At 42.9% G+C, this 17139-nt stretch overlaps 1 protein-coding gene across 2 annotated transcripts in view; it reads left to right on the top strand.

Moving 5' to 3' along the window:
• CLCN6 (chloride voltage-gated channel 6) overlaps positions 1-17139 on the top strand; it is a 34007-nt gene that overhangs the window by 5507 nt on the left and 11361 nt on the right. For both annotated transcript variants that reach the window (XM_074218424.1, XM_074218425.1), the window contains exons 3-13: positions 1653-1718; positions 2043-2108; positions 3144-3210; positions 4772-4878; positions 5757-5883; positions 6279-6346; positions 9053-9111; positions 9898-10030; positions 10644-10757; positions 15330-15496; positions 15977-16103. In XM_074218424.1, coding sequence (XP_074074525.1) covers positions 1653-1718; positions 2043-2108; positions 3144-3210; positions 4772-4878; positions 5757-5883; positions 6279-6346; positions 9053-9111; positions 9898-10030; positions 10644-10757; positions 15330-15496; positions 15977-16103 — 1101 coding nt within the window. The remainder of the gene's footprint in view (positions 1-1652; positions 1719-2042; positions 2109-3143; positions 3211-4771; positions 4879-5756; positions 5884-6278; positions 6347-9052; positions 9112-9897; positions 10031-10643; positions 10758-15329; positions 15497-15976; positions 16104-17139) is intronic.

Raw genomic sequence — 17139 nt, 5'->3', positions numbered from 1 at the left:
GGAACATAACAAACATGTGGCCCTTGGTGTGAGTGGTTCCTTTTCATAATTAAAGACTCCCTTCTGAACAGTGTCCATTCTGAGTTGGAAAACCAGCGAGCACGTGTGTTCTCTGAGGCAGCTGCTTGGCCTTGTCCTGGCATCTGGGTCCTCTCCCAGCCCTGGCAGCACAGGAGACACAGGCTCACCTGGGAAGGCTCTAGCATGCATTAACACCTTCATGACATGGATGTTGGGACATGATGGTTTAGTTAGTTATGTGGGCCAGGTTTGTCCGTTTGTGTGTTTGTAGTGCCTTTCACTCTTTCCTGTCTGATCTTAAGGGTCTAGATTTCTGCTGAATCCAGTTAATTCAGGTACCTGAGTTTATTTATATTCTCCCATTAAGGGTCAAGCAAAATGTTATTGTTTTATTTTGCTTTTATTGAAAACATTTCTGAAGTGCATAGTCCATTTTTCTGACTTAGAAAGTAAAATATGCTAAATATTAAATTGCTAAATTTTTCTTTGAGGATCTTGCAGGATCTCAGAGCTATTATTCCTGGCATTGTTTCTCATATATAGTATTTTAGAGGGTATTGGATATCATACTGAATCAGATCGTCCTTCCAGGACGTACCCTCAAAGTCTTATTTTGTTTATTTAAAAAAATAAATACTTTGTCTGGGTTTGCCACCTTCTCCAGGACTTTCCCTGCCCTCTTTGTGCCTTCCTTCAGCAGTTACATGCCATTTTCAAGGTATCTATCATTTAGGAGTGGGGAACCTTTTTTCTGCCAAGAGCCATAACATCATTCACCCACTTTATTTGGTCAAACATTTAATTAATTCACCCCTAAAATGTTCCTAGATATATATTGAATTTTGTGACAGGCTGGACATTCCCCATCCCTGCAGTGTAATGTCATTGGCATGTTATCTTCCCCCATTGAGCAATGAGCTCCTGGAGAATCTGGATCCCATTTTTTCCTTCTTTGTATCCCCAGTACTTACTAGCCCAACATGTCTTCCATTGACTCTTTGTGACCCCTTAGACATAGACCATGGCACTCCAGGGCTCCCCATGGAATTTTCTTGGCCAGGATGCCAGAGTGGTTTACCACTTCCTTCTTCAGTGGTTTGAGGAAAACAGAAGGCCCATAATTTCCCCAGGGTCATTGACCTAGTAAGAGTCTGCATCCAGATTGGACCCCAGCCCCTCAGCTGCTTCTGTCCATGTAGGAATTGCTGCCTTTTTAGCTTTCTGTTTACTCCCCCCCCCCAAAACCTGACTGCAGAAGAAAACTCTAGCTAAATGAGATGCATTTCCCTTTTTTTAAAAAAAAAAGTTATGGACATCTTTTGGGTTTATGTCCTTTTCATTTACAAATAAATCTCTTACTCCTCTCTTAGCTAGTGAGCAATCTCTTATAATAAAAGCTTAAAAAAGAAAGGAAAAAGAATTCGACAAAACCAACCAATATATGACAGTATTTTCCGTGTTTGATGCCCCCAACCCCCCATTCCCACAAAGAAGAGAGGGAAGTCTTAAGAATTTACAATTTTCCATTTCTTTCTGAATTGTGCAATGTTGCCCCAAATTCTCTGGAAGTTCCCTTCTAGGCCTTGTGACTTGTTCCTGGCTGTAATAGTTTTCTTATATGTCACTTTCAGAGTTTGGACTATGATCGTTGTATCAATGACCCCTACCTGGAAGTGCTGGAAAGCATGGATAATAAGGTAGGAAGGAAGCCCTTGATTTGTCAGTAATTTAAAGGCCTTTTCCTGTTGTGAGTATTCTCCTTTGCTTTGTAGTGTCCCCCAAACCATCTTGAAGCATTACAGCTCTTAAATGAGGTCTTCATCTTGCTATTGAGGGTCTTCTCTTATATTCATACTTAAGTGACCCTAGTATGTCCATCATCTTTTCTTGCCTATTTGTTGTCCACCTGGAAATTCATATGAAAAGCATTATTGCTTGAATATTTGTTTCTCTCATCTTTTTATCAGTATAATTATGTTGGATTTTTTTTTCAAATGAGGTACTTTTTTTTCTCTACACAGAAAGGTCGAAGGTATGAGGTAGTGAAATGGATAATGGTGTTTGCTATTGGAGTCTCCACTGGCCTGGTAAGAATATTGGGCATGGGAGGGAGATTATGGAGGGGAGTTAGCCTCAAATACAAGCTAACAAGGAGGGTTGCTGTAGGACAGCCACATCCTGTACCCTGTTTTGATTTTTTTTTTAATCCTTTATGAAATGGGTGGACTCATCTACATTAAGTGTTGGATAACTCGGAGATCTGCTCTGCCCTGCCCTTACTGAGCCTTGAACATTGTAGCATTTTCTAAATGCTTGTTGGTTGGAGGATAATGGCATTAGGAGATCAGGGTCTTATAGATAATAGTAAATGTAGTAAATGTTGAGGTGTTCTGGTGAGAATAGAACATCTCCTTCCCTTAAAGCAGAATTAAGGCCATTTGGCTCTAATGATTTTTCATTTTGGCCAAGATGATTCTCTGAATGGAGCCCTTCCTTTAATGTAGACAGAAATCATCATTCACCAAACATTTGAGGGCAGCATTTTCCTGTTACTGTTGATGATGCAGAAATAAACCAGACCTGGTTCTTACCTTTGAAGAGCTTACATTCTAGTGAGGAAGGTCAGATAACATACATATGGTGCTTGCTAGAAGAGGGTAGCTAGATATGGTGCTAAGAGATGCACAAACAAATATTGGGGTGGAAAATAAGGGAGCAGAGATGAAAAACTGGAATCCCATGCCCCAGCTCACAGATTATTTACTGCCCTGGGGGAGAGGAGTATGAGTAAGGGATGGCAGTGTTTCCTGGCTGTCCTCGGGGACAGCTCCCAGAGGGATCCCATGCTGAAACACAGTTGTGAAACTAGAGCCCCCAGTATTCCTACTAGGAATAACTGCTTTTAGTAACTGATGATTTATTGCCATTATCCCTGAAGAGGATTGTTAGTCACCCTCCCTCAAAATATGATAACTAATCCCAGAGACACCAAGAACCTCCCCAAGATCACAGAGGTAGTAAACAGCAGGAATGATTTGAACTCAAGTCCTCTACCTCCAGATCAAGGACTTTTTCCATTTGACCATGAGAAGATGATTGAATGTTTCTTTTGTTATTGACAGGTGGGCCTGTTTGTGGACTTCTTTGTACAACTCTTCACCAAACTCAAGTTTCATGTTGTACAATCTTGTATCCTTTTTGTGATTTCTGATTTCATTGAACTTTCTTTCATTAGCATTTGACTTTTAGATGTATACTTCAAATCAGTCAGCAGGCTTCCCAGGATGAGAGGAACATTGGTAATAGTAAAGTGGTGCTTGAAGGTTATCTGGGGATTTAAAGTTTTGAAAGGAAGAACATATTTCTTCCTCTCTCTTTTTTTTAAGGTTTTTGCAAGGCAATGGGGTTAAGTGACTTGTCCAAGGCCACACAACTAGGTAATTATTAAGTGTCTGAAGCCAGGTTTGAATTCCAGGGCTGGTGCTCTATCCAGCTGCCCCACTCCACCTAACTACCCCTCTTCCTCTTTTTTAAAATTTATTTTGTTAAATACTTCCTAATTACATGTTCAAAATTTTTTAACATTTGTTTTAAAAAATTGTTAGTTCCAGATTCTTTCCCTTCCTTCCTCCTGTCCTTCTCCTTGAGAAGGCAAGCAATATGATATCAGTTATACATATGAAGTCATACAAAAACATGGTTCCATATTAGCCATGTTGCAACACAAACACACACACACACACAAACAAGAAAAATTAAAGAAGTGGAAAAAAAAAAGAATGCTTCCATCTGTACTCTGAGTTCATCAATTCTCTTTCTGGAGGGGGATGGCATTTTTTTTTTTATCAAGGATCCTTTGCAACTGGAAAAAATGGCATTTCTTAAAGAATAACTGAGGTAAATAAAGTTGCAAATAGATGAATGATGAAAAACTACCACTGCATATAATTGGAAAAATGAAATAAAATTTCAATTGAAAAATGAAAACGAATAGCTGAGTTATCCTAAATAGCTCTCCTTCCCATCAGCCTCACCTTCCTGGTGATTGGTGATCCAAGATGCCTTTAATCAGCTTTAAGGAAGTCCATCTTCTTAGTCTCAAAGATCTATTTTTGGGCCTTGGTGAAAAGGACAGATTCTCTTCCTGAATCTTTATTCTCTGCACTGTGGTTGAATTGATCCTTTGTCTGCTACTTTAGGCTTTCACCTCCTTTTAAGAAACCTCTTCAGTTACCTTTTGTTCACCTGAGCAATTGGATTGCTTTGTCTGCTTTGTAAATGAGCAATGTCCACATTTGCTATGAGTCCTTGCTCCTTGAATCTTGATGAAGAGGAAGGTGTTGATTTGAGTTTGCTTGTCTTAGTGTTCTTATCCACACCTGAAATACACAGTCATGGCCCTTACCTGGGTCAGACAGCTCTCTATAAAGAAATTTCTAGGGGCAGCTAGGTGGTGCAGTGGATAGAGTACCAGCCCTAGAGTCAGGAGAACCTGAGTTCAAATCTGATCTCAGAGACTTAATAATTACCTAGCTTTGTGACCTTGGGCAAGTCACTCACTACATTGCCTTGCAAAAAACAAAAAAAAAATTCTTCTCTCAGATCAGATGAGCATCAAAAGCCATCTCCTGAAGAAAAGCAGACTTGTGGGGAGGAGGGGGTTGGTGAAGGGGGAGCTGAGGCCCTGTGGTAACTGTGTGAGGTACACCACCAGAGGAGCATTCTGGTCTTCCTTGACTCAGACCAACAGCGGTTGAGGAGTGCAGCGAGAAAGGATGCCTTGCCCTTTCACTTCTGGAGCTGTTGGGCTTTAATTTGACCTTCGTCTTCATAGCCAGTCTGCTTGTCCTGATTGAGGTGAGAGGGCTTCCTAAATTGGGGCTTTCATCAGGGGAATTTTTCAGTTGAGTTCAATAAGCATTGATTAAGCGCCTATAGTGTGCCAGGCCCTGCTAACTGATGGGGATACAAGAAGAAAAAGCAGGCCCTACCCTCCTAGAGCTTGCAGTCTAATGAGAGAAGACTGCACACAAAAGGAAGTAGGAAAGGGGGATAAGCAGAGGACAAGGACAGCTGCCAGTGCAGCTTTGTGAAGAAAGACTGATGGAGTTTTATTGCTGAAGATCTGTGAAGCCTTTATTAAGCACTCATTGTTTCCAGGTGTTGGGCTAAGGGATATGATTACAGAAGCAAGCAGAAACAAAGTCCCTGCCCTTAAGGACCTTAGCTTCTAATTGAGGAAGGTACCACCTAGACAAATTGGGAGGGGCAAGGAGGAGAGCAGGAGAGAAAGTCTGGAGAGTGGAGGTTGGATCCTGCAGAGAAATGAAGAGTGAAGTGGCCTGGGCCTGTGTGGTTTTTTTCGCCTTAAAATGGAAATTCTAAGAAGAACCAGCCAATCAGAGGAAGACTACAGGGGTAGCACCCAGTACACACAGGGGTAGCACGAACTTCCAGGGTGAGGAGTCTTCTGGCCTGGGAAAAAAGGTCAAGAGAATCAGGAGGGAATCTTGGAGAGGGAGGAGAGACTGGCTGAATGACCTAGAAATCATTTCTCTTTTGCAAGCTTCCCAGATCATGGTTTTGGTGAGATCCTAGAAGGAAAGCACTTTGCTAACCTGAAACCTTTACACAAATGTGGACTACTGTGATTGTTCCTCTTACTGTGTCAGCATCATTTTCTGTAGTTTGATGGGTAACAGAATGTTCAATGTAGGTTCTTGTTATCTTTGCAGCCAGTGGCAGCTGGTTCTGGGATTCCAGAAATCAAATGCTACCTGAATGGTGTGAAAGTGCCAGGCATTGTGCGTCTCCGAACCCTGGCATGTAAGGTTTTAGGAGTACTTTTCAGTGTGGCTGGAGGTAAGGAGCCTTTTCTTACTATGTGTTATGTAGGTTATCCTTCACGGTCATCCTTAAACAGATTATTATATTAGACGTAGATGCAGATCCACAAATTTCAGTTATGATCCATCCTGATGATATAATATTATAGATAAACATACTGAGAATTCTTGAGTATCCCATCAGAATTTTAAGTGTCTGAATGCCCTATTTGGTGGCTCATTTTCATGTCAGCTTGGGCATTTGGGGCATAATAGAGATTTCCTCCAGAACAGCTTTAAGCATTTTTTGTGAATCATTTCATAGTTTCCTTTATAGAGTCTCGTAATGGTTGTTGGTAACTGTTTCTCATGGCACCATTTTCTTCAGTCTCTAAATAATTTCTCCCCCTCTTTTTTTAAACTTATTCTTAGGACTTTTTGTAGGAAAGGAAGGTCCCATGATTCATAGTGGAGCAGTTGTGGGTGCTGGACTCCCTCAAGTAAGTAATGACTTTCCCAAGAATCTTGTTTCATAATTTGTTGAGGGAAGCTTGCGAAATCAAGCTGGAAAGACAGGTGGGACTCAGTCTTAATCCAATCAAACAATCATTTATAAAGGACTTATTAGGAATGGGCAGAAAACTAGAAATAATCTCTAGCCTCATGGGGAAATCTTGCATTTTACTGGGGAGGTGCAGCTTGTAAAAAGAAAAACATTCAGGGACAATTTGAGGGGAGAGAGGAAAAAGGGAGAGGGGAGGGGAGGATGGACAAGAGAAAGAGAGGAATGAAAGAAAAGGGAGGAAGAAGGAAAGAGGAGGGGGGACCAGCAAAGGAAGGTGGCATAAGAGCTAAGCTAGAAAGGAGGCTATGAATTCTAGGATGGCTTGGGGTAAATTTCTGCAAGCCTTAGGTGTCCGTAAATGAAATACTGAGCTTGGCAACTCCCCACTTTGGTGTGGTGAGGAATAACATGAAGTAAATCTGGAGCCAGTTTATGAAAGGTGTTAAATGCCAATCTATAGATTCTTTATTGTATTCTAGGGACAAGGGAACCCCCCCCCAAGTTTTTGAACAGGCAAGTGACATGGTCAGCCCCATTCTTTTAGGTGATTGTTTGGTAGCCTTTTGGAGAATAAATTAGAGAAGGGAGAGGTTAGATACTGATAATCCAATTACAAGGCTATTACAATTAACTGGGTTAATTACACCATCTAAAAGATGGTGGTGGATAGAAGACTCAGAAGAGATGGATGCTGTGGGTGAAGGATCAACCAGATATGGAAAATTATTGGGCATGGGTGGTGAGGGATAGTGAAGGAGCAGTGACTACAGAAGGGAGTCTGGGTATCTGGCTGTTTGTGGGAAAACCATTTGGAACTATCCACTTGACATTGGTGGTAGAGGGATGGACCCCAGTAGTTATAAGCCCTCTCCATAGGGAGAATTCAGGAGGTGGAACTAATGAAATTATTGAGATGTAAGTTGTAGAGAGAGAAAAGAAGATGGACAGACATCCTTGGTAGATACCCATAGTTAGCAGGCTTGACATGGGTTAAGACCTAAGAGTGGCCAGATAGGTAGGAGACTCAGGAGAAAGTAGCATCTCAAAAAGTCATGGAGGAAAGAGTCTCTGGGAAGTAGAGGTTGTCAGTAGCATCAGGTGCTGCAGAGAAGCCAACTAGAATGAGGGTGAAGAAAAGATATACAGATGGAGTATAATAAAGATCCTCAGTAATATTGGAAAGAGTGGTAAGGTTGAAAGGCAGACTGTAGTAGTGAGTGAGTCAAAGAAATGGAGACAGTGAGTGGAGGATGCCTATCTGGGAGTTTGTGAATGGGGGAGGAGAGGATTTGACTTGGGAGACAGTAGGGGAAACCCAAGCATGTGTGTAGGCATCTTAGAAGGAAGCCAGAAAGGAGCAAGAGATTGAAGATTAGGAGAGGAGCTGAGAAGATAGAAAGGACCAAATAGAGCAATTGTCCTTGATAAGTAGGGCTGCCTGTTTGTCAGAGACAGAACAGAACAAGAGAGAACTGGAGGGGTGATATTATTCTACTTCCCAGAAAAGGGAGAGAAATTTCATCATCCCCGATTGGTTTGGAAAATTTTTTGGAAACTTTCCCACAGAATTTTAATTTCCTGGCATCAGCTTGAGGTGAGGAAGATGAGTCTCTTGTTCCAGAACATTAAATGAGATTGAAAGATCCTGAAATCACAGAACAGTGGGGTTGTTGGATTGGAAAGTCTTGTTAAGCTTGAAAACCTGAGAATCCCTGGCATGTGATGCTGAGAGTCCTCTTAGGTGAGAGGGCTCTCATTCAGCATTCCCTGAGTCAGGGCTAGGTACTTTGTGGGTATGGGATTTTGGTTTCTTCTTCCTTTCATGGAATCATATGATGTTAAATTGGTAATAGGATTGCACAGCTGATGGAAATTACTGATTTAGGGGGGTTTAGGGGATGAGGTATCTTGGAATTAGCCTAGTTTGAGAAACCTCCAGTTCTGAATTTCTAGACTAATTCAAGTACTGATGAGAAGTGGGCCAATCTGACTCCCTGGTGACATGGAAAGTAAAGGACTTCCTTCTCTTAGTGTTCATTCTTTCGTAAACTGCTCTCAGCCACTCAAGAAAAAGCTAGCACCAGTCAGATTCATCCAATTAATGAGCTCAAAGGGAACAAAGGGACTAAGGATGAGGATCAGAGGGCAGCATCACAGTTTGATGAACACAGTAGAAAAATGTGACCTCCTGGCAGCAAGATCCACTGAGGAGCTGCTTCTGACTTGGGGCAGCTGTTTTGGATTATAGTAGAGTAGATTGTTTGTGAAGGTCCAGCTATTAATCTCCTATGCCCGTGACCACAAGGAAAACTAATCTATTCACCAGTTATGAATTGAGCCACTAGGAAAGGGAAATGCAAAACTGATGTGGTCCTTGACCAGCCAGGGCAGATGGCCCAGAAATCAAGGCACTACCCTCTAGTACCTTCTGAAGTTTACTTTTTGCTTTCTTTTCACTAAGTTGCTTTCCATTTACTTTATTTTATATTAGAATTGTATTTACTACATCCTGTATAGTAGTACACAGGAAGAGATCGAGTGTGAGAGTGATTCCTGTGATATTTGGCTGCAACATGCATATGTTATCAGGCCTCTGAATTTCCCATTCTGAATATGCTTTCTCCTGTTGTTTTTTTCTCAGTTCCAGAGCATCTCTTTGCGGAAAATCCAGTTTAACTTTCCCTATTTTCGAAGTGACAGGTATGAATGGAATGTAATTAGCTTCTAAATAGCTTTTCTAGAGACAGGAAACAGAAGGTTTAAATTAATATCACATCAAGTTGAAAAACTTAACAGTAGAGAGAGAAATGACCCAGAATTTAAGATACACTATAGCTGAGGGGATGAAGCTCAACTTGAAATGGAAATCACAGCACTTCACAGTAGGATTCCTGCAGATCAACTATGTACTTTCTTTTTTTAATTTTTTAATTTTCTCTGTGACCTTGGATAAGTCACTTTTTAATTTTAATTTAATTTTGTTTTATTGCATATCTGTATGTTTTTATTTTATTAAATATTTCCAACTTACATTTTAATTGTGTACCTATTGCAGACCTCACCATGTTTGACACCTCTGCTGTAGATAAATATCACACACACACACACACACACACACACACACACACACACTATGAAGACCAAGGCAGAGGCTTTTGGAAAGGCAGATGTGGGAAAGTGGTTGGGCTTTTGATTACAGAATATCTTTAGTCTGTCTCTTGAGGTGTTAGTTGATGAGAAATGCTTTGAACATTGAGACTAATAGAATAATTTTGCTTTGCTAGAAAGTTCTAGAAGCAGGGAGCTTCTTGATGTATGGTAGACAGCATTATAATGCAGAAGAATCCCCATCAAAATCACTGACTGCCATTCTAGTTTGAAATAAAATCACCTTTATCTTAACACAGGGAAATGTGTAATATTGGCTTTCATGTCCTGAATGATCCCAAAGCATTATTATATTTCTTCTTTTCCTCTCCCACTTAGAGACAAGCGAGATTTTGTGTCAGCAGGCGCGGCTGCAGGTGTTGCTGCGGCTTTCGGGGCCCCTATTGGGGGTACCCTCTTTAGCCTGGAAGAGGGGTCGTCCTTCTGGAACCAAGGACTCACTTGGAAAGTGGTAAAAAGAGGCTTTGAAATGTGTGATACACTGTGAACTGACTTCAAGGCTGGAGGTCTTAGCAGCCCAGAGAATACTTATTGATCTCCTGGTGGGAGTGCAATGATTACAGAGAATTGAATTCTCTGCTCTTTGTTCTGTCCTTGACCCTTGGAGCTCCAGGGAGAGCAAAGGAGATAAATAAGAAGGAATCAGGGACAAGCTTCTGCCCTGGCAGCAGCCTGGAAGGAATAAATCCTGTTTGGGATGTCTTTTCAAAGCATTTTACAAAATTCCCTTCTGTCATTTTATTCTCCTAACAACTCTGTGAGTTAGACAAAGACTAGACATCATAGCTGCAACTATTGCTTCCCTGTCATCTCCTAGCCAGGACCACAGACCTGGAGGGGACTTCAGGTATCCCCTGGTCTGAGGAAGAAGCCCCTCTGTTGGCTACCCAGTGAACAGCTAGAATCCTGGGCTTTTTCCATTAGTATATCCTATTCCTAGTCCCTGTTTCTGGGGTTCTCTTCTGTGCCCTGGCTGTTCTCTTTCCTGACTTCTGGGAGGAAATGTCACTCAGAAAGGCAAACTTGTCACTCTTCAGTTCTCATTTTCTCTCTCCTCTCTCTAGCTCTTTTGTTCCATGTCTGCCACATTCACCTTGAACTTCTTTCGCTCTGGAATCCAGTTTGGAAGTTGGGGTGCCTTCCAGCTCCCCGGGTTACTGAATTTTGGGGAGTTTAAGGTTAGTGTCAATCTCAGCCACCAATGTTTTATAGTTGCTCCCTGAAAAATCAATCTTAATGAATGTGCCAAAGAACAACAGTCAGAAGGACTATCTGGACCAAAAAATCCAAGTCTTATTTCTTCCTAGTTAGTCAGTTTAACCTGTCCTAAAATGTGAGGTCCAAAGAAGGGTAAACATGGGCCCTGCCCTCAGGGAGTTTCTTTTTTAATAGAGAGTGACAACTTATAAAGAAATAGTTACATATAAGATTCATACAGGGTACAATGGAAAGCAGATTCATGGGGGAAGGCTTTACCACAGGCAGAGCCAATAAAGGCAGGAGGTTTGCTGGCCTTATAGTCAGGGAGAATGAGAGTTCAAATCTGACCTCAGACACTTGACACTAGCTCTGTGACCTTGGATAAGTCACTTAACCCTGATCATCTTGCATTCAGCCCCATCTCCAGTTGACCTGATTCATATCTGGCCACTGGACCCAGGTGACTCTGGAGGAGAAAGTGAGGCTGGTGCCTGAGCACAGCCCTCCCTCACTCAAAAATAATTTATGTGCTTGTCATAGTGTCACCTCCCTGATGTTATGGCCTTCTTTCCCAGAATGAAGGACAAACATCATGAAAAGATGAAACTGCAGCAGAGTCTAAAGGCAGCCAGGGATTTGGAGATAGAGGTGAAGACAACAGGCAATCCAGGATTGGAGGTTGCAGGTTACAAAGGCACAGAGAGGAGAGGAGGGGGCTAGGTGTTGCACATAAGGAGAGACATGTAGATGTCTATACTAGATCGTGTAGAGTATGTGAAAGGGAATATCAGGATACTGGACAGTAGGAGGGAGCCAGCAGGCAAAGAATTTTCTATGCTAAACAAGGGACTTAATATGGGCCATGGGAGTTCATTGAGCAGTGGAGTAATCTGCTCAGATCTATGCTTTAGAAAATCCCTTTTTCCACTGAACTGGAAGCAAGGAGTTGAAGTAGAGGTCTGTTGTCATAGACCAGGTGAGAGGTGGCTGTGGGACTGAGAGGAGGGGCCATTTACCGGAGATTTAATGAGTGTGGACAGGAAGTAAGACTATGGAATTAAGGATGTTGCTGAGCTTGTGAGCATGGGTGACTGAGACATAAATAGGAGAATTCAGAGAGTTTTGGGGAAAAGGTATCAAGTTTTGTTTTGGACATGTTAAGTTTGAGATGCCACCATGATGTCCACTTGGCACTTGGTCATGTGGGACTGGAGCTATATTATAGGAGAGTCAGGCCAGATATAGAATTCTGGGAATTGTCTACCTAGAGAGCTGATGAGATCACCAAATGAGAAAAGAGAAGAGTCCAGGATAGAACCTTAGACACCCGCAGTTAGTTGGCCTGATGTTGATGAAAACTCAGCAAAAGAAACTGAAAAAGAGGGAAAAGGAAAGGAAACAGGGAGGTGGAGAGCAGGAGAATGAAGTGTCATGAAAGCAGAGAGGCAAGGTTATCTAAGTGGAAACAGGCAAGTGGTGCAGGGATTTAAAAAGTACTAGAAAAAATGGCCATGACATTTGGCAATCAGAAAATCAACAGTAAATTGGGAGAGGGCGGTTTCAATTGAATGATGAGATTAGAAGCCATATTGCAGAAGGTTTAGAAGCAAGAAGAAGTACCTAGTTTAGATGGCCAGGATAGGGGGAGGACCAAGGATGTACATAGGAGAGTTGACCGTGGCAAATAAGGTCCACCCCTTTATCTGGGCCTAGAGTGGATGACATGCTGTGGGGGGAGATATGAGTTATAGGAAATGGAAGGAAAGAGCTCTTGGCAGATGACCTAAATCTTTGGTGAAGTGCAGTTTCCAAGTCCTAGCTTTAGAGGGTTGGGGAGGGGAGGGGTTGTGGAAGACTTGAAGAGGGAGGAGAAAGTTTAGAATAGCCAGAGAGTGGGAGAGATAATAGTTTGGGAAAAGTAGTTGGATTGCTTTGTACAGAAATTTATAGCGGAGCCAAACAGCATAGTTTTCATGACTTCCAAGGCTCTATTTGAATAAGTACAAAGGAAGCTAATGGTAAGAGGAATCAGGGTTGGCAGTTGGCACAGCATGATCTGCAATTAGTAAATGATTTAAGACTGGATGATAGTGTGGAGTTTAGTGTAGATAGTATATAGGTCTAACTATTTTACCAATGAATTGAAATTGAGAAGGAGGAAGAGTGTATATAGCCTGAAAAAGAATGGAGGGCTAGAGGGATTAGAGGTTATATATAAATAGGAAGAACTAAATAAGCAGTCATAAGAGAGCAGGAAAGGTAGACTCCTAAAAGATTGACATCAAAAAAAGTGACACTCAAGAACATGAAAGTGGGGTGCTAGTGGGTATGGCAACATCAAGGTTGTCTCTTTTTAGTTGAAATCGAATAGATTGAAGAAATGGGAAGTTTTGGTACTTGAGGGCCTAATATGAAGGCAAGAGTTGAGAGATTCCAAATTAGGTACTCAATTCTTTGGGGATTTAAAAAAAAAAACAGGAAAAGAGACTGTTGTGTGTCAGAGGGAAATAGTTACCAGTATCTGTATTGGGTAATCATTTTTGATTGAACAAATTTCAGTCATGATAGTAGTTAAGGGTCTGGAAGCAGCATTGGGGATCAAGAAGCATTCACTTATTCAGCACCTACTGAATGAGTGTTTGGGGATACAGAGAAAGATGAAAGATGGTCACTGTCCTCTGGAAATTCACAGTCCGGTGTAGGAGACAACATGCAAACAATTATGTACAACAAACTGCATGCAAAATAAATTGTAGTTAATCAAAGGAGGGGGACGCTAGAATGGAGGATCAGAAAAGACTTTGTGTAGAAGGGGAACTTGAAGGAAGGCAGGGAAATCAGGAGGAGAAACATCCAGACATAGGGGATAGCCAGGGAAAAGACCCTGAGTCTGAAGATGGAAGGTCTTGTGCAAAGGAGACCACTAGCATTGATTCCTAGAGTAGGGGGATAAATGTAAGAAGTCTGTCTGGGTGGCAGATAAGAAATGGATTTTGGACACCAAACTGGATTTTGTATTTTATCCTGGAGCTGATAGGGTGTCATTGCAGGTGAGGGAAGGGCTGGGAAAGGGAATGGTATGGTCAGACTGGCACTTGAATGGACTGGAATGGAGAGAGGCTTGTGGTAGACAAACAAGCCAGCAGACTGCTAATAGGCCTTCTCCATGATAGTGTCATTGTCAGAAGAGATGAGCTCCAGGGGAAGGGTGTTCCAATGGGAAAATCGACAGGCCTGCCCACAGATTGGATAGTGGGTGAAGAACCAAGGATGACCACAGGTTCTGAACCTGAGGAACTGGGATGATAGGAGTGCCCTCCACAGGCCCAGTTAAATGAGGGAGATTTGGAAGAAAGGTCATGAGTTTAGTTTGGATTGTGTTGAGCTTATGCTCTCTATGAGACATTACTTCAAGATGTCCCGTAGGAGATTGTTGCCCAGAGGTCAATAGAGAGAAAAGGACAAAATAAGTAGATTTGAGAAGAGTCAGCATAGAGATGGGTATTAAATTCATGGGAGATGATAAGATCACCCACGTGGAGAAGCAGATGGAGAAGACCATGATTTAGGTGAATATCAAGAAGGAGACTGCAGAGGAGTCCAGGAGAGAGGGGTGTCAAGGAGGAAAGCATGATCCCCAGTGTCAGAGACTGCAGAGAGGGCATGAAGGAGAAGGGCTGAGGAAAGAGCTTTGGTGGTTTAAGAGATCCCTAGTAACTTTGGGGTGGAGAGAGGAGTTTCTGTTGAATGATGGGGTCAGAAACCAGACTACAGAGAGTGAAGAAGAAAAAGAGGAAAGGACTTAGGACTATTTATTGTAGAGCACCACCTCAAGGAGTACTGCCACAGAAGGGAGGAAAAAGATGGACTGACAGCTATCAGAGAAGCTTGGATCAGATGAGTTTCAAGGATGGGGAAAATGCAGCCATGTTTGTAGGCTGCAGGGGAGCAGCCAGACCAAGACTGGAGAGAGTGAGGATGATGAAGGGGGAGGGGTGATTCCTTGTAGGTTGAGAGGAGTTTACCTGGAGAAAAAGGGTCATCTCATTATGTGAGATGGATGAAGGAGGAAACAGGCCTTGGAAGATGAATAGGGATGGAGAGTAGTATTGAAGAGAAAGGTCTGTCTCTTGGCAACTGGGAGTGGGAGAGAGACAGGGAGTTGACAGTTGGAGGGCTCCCTTTGAACCATGACCTCCTGGCAGGAGACGTTTGCTTTGACCAGATCCTCAGCAGCTAGGAGGCGGAGGAGGTGGCAGCACGGTGCGGTGCTGTGGGGTGGCAGCATCCACAGAGCCTGGATTGGGCCTGGCACAGCAAGAGGTCGGGGGGATTGGTCTGAACTGGCACTGGCTGGGTGGGTTGGGAAGGCTGCTTAGGATGCTGGGGGGATGTGAATCTTGGAGGGATGTGGCCTTTACTTTCTTGAATCTTGTTGGCTCTAGAAGAGCATGTGCTTGCTTCTGTCTTGGCTCTCTCCCTCTGTTCTGTTCTCCTTTGTGTTCACTGCATGCTGGTTTTCTCTCTCTCCCTCTCCCTTCTTCTCTCAGTGCTCTGACTCTGATAAAAAATGTCACCTCTGGACAGCTGTGGATTTGGGTTTCTTCATCGTGATGGGGGTCATTGGGGGCCTCCTTGGAGCCACATTCAACTGTCTGAACAAGAGGCTCGCAAAGTACCGGATGCGAAACGTGCACCCGAAACCTAAGCTTGTCAGGTACCTGTGCTGCCACCACCGCCTCCTTACCTGGCGGGGCTCTTTTAACTTTGTAGGAGAGAGTGGAGTCAAACATGGAGAGGGATGGGAGCTACTGGGGATGTGCCCTTGATGCCCCCAAATCTCCACTCCAGTTTGTTAGACAGGACCAGCCCTCCTGGAGTGTGAGACAGCAGAACAAAGCCCCAACTTGAGTTAAATCAGTTTCTGTTCCTTGAGTGGTTCTATCTCTGGACTGGTCATTTGGAAGCTTAGGAGAAGTGAGCATGTTATTCATTCAGGTCCTACTCACTGTGTGGTTCATGGGCAGCTGCCCACTGTCCTTCCCTGCGGCCTGAGCACAGGAAACAGCTGCCTTGGCAGGGGCAGGAGGGCTGGGGGGTGAGGGGCGTCATAAGAGAAGGATATTCGGAGAGATCAGTCTTGTTTTCCTCAGGAGCCCTTTTAAAAAACAGAATCTGGTTTGTGTTTTGTTCCTAGAGTCTTGGAAAGCTTGTTGGTGTGTCTGATGACCACGGTTGTGGTATTTGTGGCTTCCATGGTTTTGGGCGAGTGCCGGCAAATATCCTCTGCAAGTAGGAGTGGCAATGACTCCTTCCAGCCACAGGTATAGTACCAAGGAGCAGAAGCTCTACCTAGGATGCAGAAGCCTCAACCAGCTGCAGCCCTAGGGAGAGAGAGCAGGCCAGAATTCTGGTCTGTTGAACTGAGGGTGGCTATCCTCCAAGGAGTAGGGCAAAGTGGAGAAAGCCCCTTTTGGTGACAAGCCTCTGAGCCCAGAACAAGCCTAGAACATGCCTAGGTGAGGAGCTTGCTTCTGCTTCTCTCTTCTCAGCCCCAAGTCAGCTGAACTCTTCCAGCAAGGCCTCAGAGCTTGTGGAATTGCCCTAGCTCTTTTTCAAGATCCCCCTCCTCATTCTTTTCATGTTGGTACCTCCCTCTCTGAAAGACCAATTTCCAATTCTGCCCATAATGGTTTTACCTCTCTCATCATGGTTCAGCAACTCTGTGGAGTCCTTGATACCCTATGGCATTCAAGACTCATTCCTCCTCATTTTGTTCTTTTTTTTTTTTTTTTTGCAAGGCAAATGGGGTTAAGTGGCTTGCCCAAGGCCACACAGCTAGGTAATTATTAAGTGTCTGAGACCAGATTTGAACCCAGGTACTCCTGACTCCAGGGCCGGTGCTTTATCCACTGCGCCACCTAGCCGCCCCTCATTTTGTTCTTAATCCTTTGCCAACTTGGCTTATCAGCCAAATCTTTGATCAGTAGGTGACATCCCTCTTTTCTTTTTAGAAAAATTTTTATTTATTTTGAGTTTTACAATTTTTCCCCTATTCTTGCTTCCCTTCCCCCACCCCACCCCAGAAGGCAGTCTGTTAATCTTTACATTGTTTCTATGGTATACATTGATCTAAATTGAATGTGATAAAATAAAATAAAAAAACAAAATAAAAATAAATTGAATGTGATGAGAGAGAAATCATATCCTTAAGGAAGAAAAAGTATAAGAGACAGAAAAATTACATAATAAGATAACAGGTTTTTTTTTTTTTCTAAATTGAAGGTGATAGTCTTTGGTCTTTGTTCAAACTCCAGTTTTTTCTCTGGATACAGATGGTATTCCCCATTGCAGTTAGTT

Source organism: Macrotis lagotis, chromosome 1 (genome assembly GCF_037893015.1).
Source record: "Macrotis lagotis isolate mMagLag1 chromosome 1, bilby.v1.9.chrom.fasta, whole genome shotgun sequence".
NCBI classification, from domain to species: Eukaryota; Metazoa; Chordata; class Mammalia; order Peramelemorphia; family Peramelidae; genus Macrotis; species Macrotis lagotis.
This window is presented reverse-complemented; position numbering and strand designations above follow the sequence as displayed.